The sequence below is a fragment of the Nicotiana attenuata genome, chromosome 9 (assembly GCF_001879085.1).
Source record: "Nicotiana attenuata strain UT chromosome 9, NIATTr2, whole genome shotgun sequence".
Lineage (NCBI taxonomy): Eukaryota > Viridiplantae > Streptophyta > Magnoliopsida > Solanales > Solanaceae > Nicotiana > Nicotiana attenuata.
In genome coordinates, this window is record NC_031997.1 from 34590650 (window position 1) to 34602074 (window position 11425).

At 40.0% G+C, this 11425-nt stretch overlaps 1 protein-coding gene across 1 annotated transcript in view; it reads right to left on the reverse strand.

Annotated features, from left to right (window-relative positions):
- Positions 3213-11425, reverse strand: part of LOC109232243 (DEAD-box ATP-dependent RNA helicase 40-like) — an 8819-nt gene continuing 606 nt past the window's right edge. Inside the window, exons 2-8 of the mRNA XM_019397936.1 lie at positions 9792-11005; positions 9214-9444; positions 7283-7351; positions 6475-6744; positions 6045-6395; positions 5103-5380; positions 3213-4929 (exon numbers count right to left, since the gene is read on the reverse strand). Coding sequence (XP_019253481.1) covers positions 3861-4929; positions 5103-5380; positions 6045-6395; positions 6475-6744; positions 7283-7351; positions 9214-9444; positions 9792-10994 — 3471 coding nt within the window. The 5' untranslated portion in view covers positions 10995-11005 and the 3' untranslated portion in view covers positions 3213-3860. The remainder of the gene's footprint in view (positions 4930-5102; positions 5381-6044; positions 6396-6474; positions 6745-7282; positions 7352-9213; positions 9445-9791; positions 11006-11425) is intronic.

Below are 11425 nucleotides of genomic sequence, written 5' to 3' on the forward strand. Positions count from 1 at the left end.
AAGGAAGGTCATGACTTCAACTAAAGCATGTAAGAGCAAAATAACGAGTAAGAGGTAAAACAAGTATTAACAATATCAAATAAAGCATGTAAGGGTAGATTAACACATGTAAGGTTAGATTAACAATGAGGGATATCGCATGTCATGACAATTCAATTAAAGGCATGGAAATAGTCTAAATAACCTACACCGGTCAATTACCACATATAGCCGGTGTACCCACTCATCACCATGCGTACATGGCATTCACATAATACAAATAGCACAATCAACCCAAATCCTAAGGAGTAGTTCCCCCACACAAAGTTAGGCAAGATACTTACCTCAATTAGGCCAACTCAACCCTTGAAAATAGCTTTTTTCCTAAGTTTTGCCTCCACACGGCTCAAATCTAACCAAAATTAACTTGATAACATCAAACAATGCAAGAGAATATAATTACAATAGATAAAGCTATGATCTTTACATATTTCTCAAAAAGTCAACAATAGTCAACACTGGGCTCGCCCGGTCAAAACCCGGGTCGAAGGGTAGATTCTGACTGCTCATAACTCTACAAGTCCATATATGTACTTTGTTTTCAAATCCTAGTCCAAATCGACTCTCAAAACTCAATTCTTCAGTTTTTAAAAACTTGACAAAAGTTTCCAAATTTTCCTCTTTGATTCTCATAATTTTGATGTTAAATCTAAGGTATAATCATAGAATATAGATGGAATTTGATTAGAATCGTTTACTCAATGTTTGTAGATGAAAATTCTCTCTCCAAATGGCCTCCTACCGAGTCTAGGGTTCTAAAATATGATAAATCAGACTAAATCCCGACTTTCCAGCCCTTATGTGCAGCTGGAGATGTCGCATTTGTGACACAGAGTTCACATTTCCAAACCCTCGCAATTGCGAATCAGGGATCACATTTGCAAACCCTGACAACCTCAACAGAAGTCGTAATTGCGACAAAGGCTTCGCAATTGTGAAGCTGGCTAACATCGCAAATGTGACCCCAACTCAGGACTGCTAACTTCGCAAATGCAAAGGGGAAGGTCACAATTGCGACATCATACCACCCCCAATACACTTCGCAATTGCAAGGCTGGTGCTCACAATTGGAACATCAGAGCACCAGCACACTAGCAATTACAGTTTCAGTCCAAAATTCCAAAATATTTTGAATCACGCCCAAAACTCATCCGAGCCCTCGGGCTCCAATCCAAACATCCATACGAGTTTAAAAATATCATACGAACTCGCTAGCGCGATCAAAACACAAAAATAATATCTAGAACTACGATTCGGACGCCAAAACGCATGAATTTAAAGTAAAGTTCAATAACTTTAGAATTACAACTAAGCGTCCGAATCTTATCAAATCAACTCCAATTGGTACCAAATTTTGCAAGCAAGTTCTAAATATCATAACGGACGTATTCCAAGTCCCAAAATCAAATTCTGAACTCGATAGCCAAAAGACAACCTATGGTCAAACTTCTAAACCTCAAATTGTCAATTTTCGGCAAAACAACACAAATCAACCTACGGACTTTCGAATTCGATTCCGGGTAAACGCCCAAGTCCAAAATTACAATACGAAACTATCAGAGCCATCAAAATACCATTCCGGGGTCATTTTCACAAACGTCAAAGTTTAGTTAATATTTCTAACTTAGGCTTCTAAGCCAAGAACCAAAGGGTCTAAATCAACCTGAAATATTTCTGGAATAAAACCAATCAACCCCGTAAGTAAAAGCGTAGGAAAGTAGACTCATAGAGCTTTCATTTGATAGGTCTTCCACCACATAATTCTTTATATCATGACAGTTGTGCTCATTTAAAGTCAGATCTTGTGCAAACTCATTTGAAACTTTAGTCCATCATATAGTTTTCCAACTTGATTTATTCTTAGGGCTCTTATTAGACTATAAACCATTTCTGATACACCTCGTAGACATATTATCATGTTCAAGTAATATATTTCATATCATCAAATCTCATTCATACGCGAATTAATATAATTAGCACACATTGATCTTCTTAATGGCTTTTAAACACTTGAAAATTTTGCATGGTGTTACAATAATTTTATGGTAAGGATGTTTTTATCTTGAAAAAATTATTTTTTTGCTTCTGCTTGGAAGAAGTTAGAATTTGTAACTTTTACCCAAAAGCAGAAAAACTGCTTGTGCTACTGTTCAAAAATACTTTTATGTCTTGGCCAAACACCTTAAATTTGTGAAAAAATACTTTTTTGGACAAAAGTATTTTTGTCTTCTTAGAGTTTGGCCAGCATGCTGTAAATCTTTTAAAGTGCACGGAAATGACATTTACATGACACGATATTCCAAAAACATGCTTAATGCCCAGGGGTCGTTTGGTTGCTGGTTAGAGTTATGCAGGTATTAGTAATGTATGAATAAGTTCTGTAGGGATTAGTTAGGCAGGATTTAGTTACATATGGATTAGTGATGCAAGGTTTAGTTATACGAGATTTTGTTATGCATGGTTTAATTATGAAGGGGCTAGTTATATAAGAATTAGTAATTTATGTATTGTATCAATTGATTGTCTAGTCCATGTATTACTAATATATTTTACCTTTGCATAAATAACGCATAGATTTGTAGTATCACTCTTCCGTATATTACTTAACCCCCAATAGAAAAAGCAACCAAACATAACATAGTTATGCTGACTTTAGTACAAAGTAACTAGAAGCTACCAAATATGCTGTCAAAAATAATAATAAAATAATAATAATAATAATAATAATAATAATAATAATAATAATAATAATAATAATAATAATAATAATAATAATAATAATAATAATAAGCTACCAAATATGGTATTGGTTATGTTACTCCTAATACATGAGTAACTTTCCATAACCTGCTACCAAACGACCCCTAGCAATGATGTATAATAATGAAGCAAAAGAAAAGACTAGCTTTAAGTAAAGCCAGCCATCAAAGCTCCCAAAATACAGAAAACGAACTCCATTTTGGATGACGTCTTATTTAATCAATCAATTATCGGCGTCTTGCCGAACTAATATATCAAAAACTGGAAGTCTTTAATTGGAATGATGCTCCAACTTAGAATTGTAGATAGCTCCTCTTTGATTTTGGCACCTTTCTCGGGAAGATCCGGCCTAGGAGATAACATCCATAGGCCCAATCATTAACCCAACTTGATTACCAAAGAAAATTAAAATCTATCGAACAAACTGCACTTGTATTAGGGAATAACAAATTTTAAATACATCCTTAAACCTATTCGATGGACCACCATCAAGCAGAAGAGGTAATAAAAAATGCAAAACATCATTACACGGCTACAACTTCCAAACAGTTTCGATTTCAAAATGATAACTCAATTGAGTTGATATCGGGTATAAGCAATTGTGATAATAATAAAGATCAACAAAACCCATACACGAATTCCACCCCCATCCCCTCCAAAAGAAAAAATTAACGATGGGGTAAGGTCCTCAACAAAAAGATTGGAGAAGAGAGTAGGTAAAAGTTTGAAAGAGGGCAATATATCAAAACCAGACCAAAGAGACAAGCTTGGACGTCTCCGTCCATGATGAACGTTCCTCCAGGGAAACCGCCTGAAAATTACTGGACATACAAGGCGCAGTTAAGTCCATCGCACTTGCAAATGGCTGCAGCAACAATATCCATTTCACTCAAACTCGACATAGTATCTACCATCATCTTTCAAGAATAAATACATAGAACCATCATTCAGATTAATCCGCAGCACCTCCAAAGGTTGTAGAAATGCACTGATAGCAACCAACTGGAGCTACCAATTCAAGGGTTCTGCTCTATGGGCTCAACTCCTGGAAAGCCATTTCCTCATGTTCCTGGAGACATGGGCGACATACCAGATTCTGGAGCTACCTCCATATTCGGTTTAAATTCCACTTGTGCAGCTCCAGAAATACCATCAATTGGTTGACCTACAGACAATGGAGGCATCCCAGATGGAGCAACCTGAACATTTGACATCCCTGGATCTGGTTCCATCTGATCGAATTTAGATTGGCGTGGCCTCCTTTGATATCTATCGTGACTACGGCTGCGGCTACGGCTACGGCTGCGGCTGCGACTATGCCTTGGGCTATAACTGCGGCTCCGGCTGTAACTCCTGCTATAGCTCCTGCTTCTGCTGCGACTCCTGCTTCTGCTGCGACTCCTGCTTCTGCTGCCCCATGTTCGCACCCTCTCCGGACTAGGGCTGTAACTTCTTCCTCGACTCCGACTCGGCATGTCTCTTCTATTGTCAAAATGCCCACGCCCTCGGCCTCTGTCACGTCCACGCATATCTGAGCTATCATACCGAGCATTCCTGTCCCAACCACCAACTGCACCACCCCTGCCACCACGGCCACCAAAATAGTTGTCCCTCATCCCACCACGGCCACCAAAGTGACCATCTCTCCCACCACGGCCACCAAAGTTGCTCTCCCTTGCACCACGGCCACCAAAGTTGCTCTCCCTTCCACCACGGCCACCAAACCCACCATCCCTCATCCCACCAGGACTACCAAACCCACCATCCCTCATCCCACCACGGCCACCAAACCCACCATCCCTCATCCCACCACGGCCACCAAACGCACCATCCCTCATCCCACCACGGCCACCAGAATCCCAGCGTGTGCGGCTACCATCACCCTCAACAAGATCAAATCGGTTCATTCCACCTCTATCCCTGCCACCAGCACGTAAAGCCATCTCCCTTACATTCGGAGGCACGTGCTGGTTTGCGCCTTCCAGAACTTTAACCAGATCTGGAGCATATTTCCAGTCCTGATCAGATAAAAAGGTGTATGAAATACCAGTTGCACCAGCCCTACCAGTTCTTCCAATTCGATGAACATAATCCTCAATCCCAGTTGGAAAATCATAGTTGATCACCACTCTGCACCATAGTGAGAACTTAAAATGATATAAATTGTTTACAATAATACAGTTTCAAATAAAAGGAAGACACAGAGCATAATATTTAGCAGCACTCATTAACAGAAAATGGTTTCCACATCCCGATAACATGTCCAAACTCTAAGAACATCAAATGAAAAAGGGGGTTCTCACCTTATATCGGGTATGTCCAGTCCTCTAGCAGCAACATCAGTTGCTACTAAAATTGGGGTCTTACCAGAGCGAAATTGATTGAGAACCCAGTCCCTCTCACCCTGGGACTTGTCTCCATGAATAGCTGCGGCTCCAAAGCTTCGGCCAACGCTGCGTGCAAGTTGGTCGCACAACTTTTTTGTGGAACAGAATATAATAGCTTTAGAACCCCTTTCTTGGGATCTAAGAATCTGCTCTAACCGTCTCTGCTTCTCCATTTGCGGGACTACTTCAACGTACTGCACAAGTACTTCACATTGTAAAAAGGGGGAAAGATAAAAAGAGAAGTAGCTGATGAAATACCCCAGACAAAGAAAGAAAAAGAATGAAACTGCAGCATTTAAAACAAGGGGAACACTTGTTTGACAACACATAACAGCACCCACTACATTAGATGCCATAACCTTCCCACTGGCAGGCAATCGTGCTTTTCACAGAATTTTTCGTTACTTATGTCAGCATTCTCACTTCTCCCTATTAAGCAAGCAACAATTAGATGGATAAATTGGTGTTTGCATCTAGAGTCCTATCAATGTTTCAAATTTGATAACCATCTGGAAGGGAATCATGTTATTATGTTGTCAGAAACCAAGAAACAGACACTAAAACAGCATAAGAAAGAGAATTATATATTAGGTAATAATGAAAATACAGTGTCACCACCTGTTTATCATATCTGCAATTTATAAATCGAAAGATCAAAGATCATGGGAGCAACATTTATAACCAGAAAAAAGATAATTTTTCAGTAGACCATGGCGACCTAAAGCCAGTTACAAAGTGTTGGAGAAGTTTGCTGGAAACAAATAAAGGGCATTAAGTGTTGATACTACAGAAGCTGGTTGCTTCACATGGATATTCCAGGCAGTGTACATGAGAGTGAAAATAACTGCTCCGAATTACCTGTGTGATAGACTTGTTTGCTGCAAGCTGATCAACATTCCCGATATTAACCTGAACAGGATTTCGAAGAAGATCGCCAGCTATTTTACGCACTTCTTTGGGCCAGGTTGCTGTGTACATAAGTGTTTGTCTTTGTGGGGGTATCTCATTTACAATCTTGCGGATCTGAGGTTCAAAACCCATGTCAAGCATTCGATCAGCCTCATCTAGCACGAGAAGAGAAACCTGCCTAAAGTCAATTCTTTTCATTTCAAGGATGTCATTAAGCCGACCAGGAGTTGCAACAACAATGTCTGCTCCGCGCTCTAGTTCTTTTAACTGGTGAACCTTCGGTGCACCTCCATACAAGCACTGAAATAAAAGAGTTGATCAATATCTTCTCGAGAAAGTAACAGAGCTAAAATGACAAACTTATCATATATCAACTCACTGTGCAAGAAACCCTTGAAGCTCGGCCAAATTTAAGCGCTTCATCTTGTATTTGTGTTGCAAGCTCTCGTGTTGGAGCTAAAACCAGTACTGTTGGGCCATTTTGAGGATTGTTGCGGCGTCGCGTAAGGTGGACAAATGCAGGAATCAGATAGCCCAATGTTTTGCCAGAACCTGTCTTGGCAATGGCTACTATATCCCTATTTTGCAACGCAATGGGCCATGTTTGTGCCTGAATGGGAGTGGGCGAAGTGAATCCCGCAACATGAATCTGGAAAAGATGACACATAATGAATATCTAGAGCACAAATGGTAAAAACATCAACACAATTTCAAGCAGAATACTGAAGCAAGTAGCATGAAAACTAATTTAATCTTTAAAAAAGAAAAGGGCAAAGATAGAAATATGAAGGAATCCTAAAGAAACACATGGGATGCAGTTGCTTACTGAAGCAACTCGAGGCAACAAAAGGGAGCAACTAAAACAGAAGACCCGGAGCAATAAGCTAGAAACCCAGTCATCTATTGGAATTTGTCTGAAGGGCCAACTACCCTTCAAGAGCTACGCAAGAGAGGCTCCAATTTCCATTATGCAGCCTCAAAAACTCAGAACAGTTGTTGCCAAATTATGAGGATAACATTACAGCGTACGACATGTGCTCCTCCTGTGGAGCAGATATCGCACCTGCGACAAGCAACAATTGATAAGCTTGTGGCATGTTCTTAAAATAAAAATCAAAATGGGACAAAGCAGACCCTACAATCCTTCGAATAACCAACAACTGATCAAGATTGAGAAGAACACTTACCTCTCTGAGTATTTCTGGAGGGAAGCCAGTATCTTCAAATGTCATGAATGGAGCGGGGACATCACCACCCTAGGCAATTAATTAAACATCAGGACCAACTTTTTTCAGAATAACCAATGATACCCCTGGATAGCAAATGAAACACAGACAAGTGTACTCAAGATTATCTAAACCACAAAGCTTATACCAATGATTGACAGCAAGAAAATAACACCAAATGCAAACAATTCTATGATTAACTTCATCTAGAACTCAGAATACCAGAAGCAAGGCAGTCAACATAAGGCCCCCAAAAATTACAACTTGTAATACGACATTGTAGAACTTTAATTGTAGATATACCACTGGCATCCGCTAACATACAACCCAAAAAAGAAAGATGAAAAAATTTACATATCCACAAAGATGGAGAGGAATTCGAACCCCTAAAGACCAATAGCCTAGTTGTTCAGAACTCGTTAAAAGATGGTGGAAGAGCTTCAGCTGAAGACAGGAAGAGAAAAAGACATGACTAGATTCAAAATAACTTCTCATATTCAATGATTTAAAGGAGCCAAGCAATGGGTAAAAATAGAACAGGTATATATCTCATTCTCCAGTTACTTTAAGAAAGTCTCAGAATGGTTTGTCGAGGCTGCTCCCTCTTCTTGCTTTTCTTGTGCCAGGGAGGCAACCACATTTTTTGTTATGATGTTTTAAGTTGCTCCAGAACTGAAGATTTAAGCATAAAATTTACCCTATCAAAACAAAGGTCTTGACTCTTGACAAAGTCAAGCCTCTTTGAACTTGCTTCTGCGTTTCTGTTGTAAACTAAAAATAAGTATCGGACTTGGATGAGACCCTGTATATTCTTTATTTGTATTTGCGTACTTAACTGCAAACTTGCTACTGAGAAGCTCAAGAAAGATCCAGTAAGTCTACATATTATGGAATATGAAGATACCATGCGAGAACAATATAAAATGTTACACTAGTATCAATTTATTTTCTTTAAAGAGTATTGATCATAAGTCGTAACCAAACAATAAACAGAAGAATTAGAAAGACGACGGAAAAGATTTTAGTGAAACAAATCCACTCACTCAAGGCCAAAAAGAAGGAAACAGTTAACTTAACAGCATCTCTAACTGCTTTTTTAAAACATGAAAGTAGGAGATAAGATGAGCTAAGGCAGGAAAAATGTCATCACAGCAAACAATTTCCCTACCAGTCAGATGGCCCTCAGCATAAATTTTGGTTGTGCTTCGACAAAACACAACCAGCACATGATAGAAATTTTCCCAGGGATATCTACTAAAGCATATACTCCAAAAACAAAGTATAATGGAATCCCCCCCCCCCCTACCCCCGTTCTCTCAGATAGTTAACAATTTCCCTACTAGTCAGATGGCCCTCCGCATAAATATTGGTTGTGCTTTGCCAAAACACAACCAGCACATGAATTGTTTGAAATTTCCCAGAGCTATCTATTAAAGCATGTACTCAAAAAATAAAGCATAAAGGGACCCCCCACCCCCCACCCCCCACCCACACACACACTTACTTTTCTCTCAGATAGTTGAGTTCAATCCCATGGCCGACCTATTTTGGGGAGGTTGTCAATTTGGGGATTATACACATAATTCTTTTTTGATTTTTTTACTTTAAAATTTCAATCTATATGTAAGAAACAGCAGTGTTCACTTATTCCTCTATTGACTATCTTACCTGATATAATGCTAGTTTTTCTCCACAAATACATGACAAGTACTTGGATTTTAAATGATAACATTGTGCAAAGGTGATAATTTAGAATAATGCAGAAAGAACACAAAATCTCTCAACTCTCAAGAGCCCAAAAGAAGCCAGACTGACTGATAAACATGAACAGGATTCCATCCCTTTACTTGAGGGAAAAATTGGATCAGAGCAATAGATGATGGGATACATACTGTCGCAGTCACTTCATGCTTCTGAAGGTAAACCTCAACGGGCGACGGATGAATAGCTCCAGGAGGTCCAGTGAGTGCTGCAGGTGGCCCCATGAGGTTAGGATTTGAAAACGGGGGGCCACCAGCTGCTTGACCATAGATATTTTGCATTGGAGGGCCACCTGCACTATTGAACCCACTAGGAAGAACCGGTGCTGGATTTTGAAGCGGAGGATCACCCATTCTCGTTTCCTAATGAACAATTGCAGCAACAAATGTTAACATTCATTGTCTCATTGGTTAGAGAAATTTTACAAGCGATGCAAATGTCATACAAAAACATGCACAAGGGGAACTATTATCAGTACAATATATTGAACTGCCAAGCAATATAACATATGAAGCACAAAACTTTCCTTTTTAAAATAAGCATGAAATAAAATAACTATATTATGAACTGTGATTCTGGCAACAGGTCATATGAAGTTAGTAACAAAAGACAAAATTAGTCGGGCATAGAAAGTCACAATACGATGGACATGGAAAATCACATCTAAATAAATAAATAAAAAGCAACGGATGATATGGAAATAACATACATGCTGATTTCTTGCTATAGGTATAGCTGCAAGCTTGGGTTGCTGAGGCGGAGGCCTAATTCGACCATCCATGTTACTGGTGTAATAATACTCATTTCCACCTCTTCCAAATGAGTTTTCCTCATAACCCTTTGATCCAACTGGAGGCATATCCAGCTCCTGGCCGTGTACCATACCTGAGCCCATTTCACTGGGAAATGGTGGACCAGGTGGCTTGTGACCTGAATCATTTGCATTTTGCTGCCACTGCCCCAAAGATGATGGTTGTTGAATATTTACAGAAGACCCACCAAACGGCAAAGCTTGAGCAGGCTGAGCGGACATCTGAGGTCTGATAACAGAACCAGTCCCCACAGGCAGATTCTGAGCAGAGGATGCACCAGTTTGCTGAACTTGTTGTGGCGAAAACCCAACTTGTCTCCCGTGGGGGAAATCAACATCTTCTCTTTGCTGAAATCCCACTTTATGCTCTTGTTGATGGGAGAGCTGTTGATTCTGGAGAACATGCTGATTCTGCTGTGGAATTTGTTGTCCTTGTGGAGGCAAGTTCTGTGGATACGTAATATGCTGTGGTGTCTGGTGATGAGAAAATTGATAACCATGTGGTTGTCCCATCTGTACACCTGGGAATGCTTGTGTTTGGGGGCCAAGTTGTTGTGGAATTATTTGTTGCATCACTGGTTGAGAAACATGTGGGCCTGGCTGGTTAGGAGTTTGTCCCATTTGAGATGGCATCTGATGACCAGGCTGCTGGATCATTTGGGGTCGAAACTGCAGCGTAAAGGGTACCTGTTGCATAGCAGGACCCGCTGCTGATCCTTGTTGCTGCCCTATTGAAACACCTTGTGATCCATGTGGTAGCTGTTGTGTTACTTGTGAATGTTGGGACATCTGTGTCATTTGTTGGCCTTGTTGAGTACACGCCTGCTGGCTTTGTTGGCCATGAGCATCATTTTGTTGCACTGTACTAGCTCCTGGTATAGGAGCCAACTTAGGTGTAGCAGCTTCCGGAGGTTGACCAGGCGGCAGTGGAGGGGGTAAAGCTGATGGCTTCTCATATTGAGTAACATTAGTTTCTGGATTCCAGTAGTACAATAACCCAGTACTGCCATCAATTAAGCCCTTCCAAGGTTGCGGTAAAGTTGGATCATCGGGTGCATAACGAGGTCCTAAGGAAGCCGCACCTGCCTCAGCAGTTGCCATACTTAAGCTACCTAAAGCAATCCATGATAAAACGTCATATATGACTTCACCAGATACAATAACAAGCAAAAGGTACTGTAGTACAGACTAAACGTGAATATGCGCTAACAAGAATACTACTAACAAGTCAATCAGATAATATTAAACAGATATTCCCAATGAGAACAATCCAAACGCCAGATTAGTATTTCACAAGCATAAAAAGCCCAAACGATAGCTTTATGTCTGTTGAGTTGACAGTACAAACTTAGCAGTGGTACAATATTTCTAGCATTCTCAACCCCATATCTGCTGTGAATGGTGAAATTGTAATATTAACACCTTGACTACCAAGATATTAAACCATGAATCTATTTCTTTAGCTTCAACATCCACGAGTAAATAAACAGAACGATTGGTCATTAATCAACTTTTAAGCGCCCCCCCCCCCC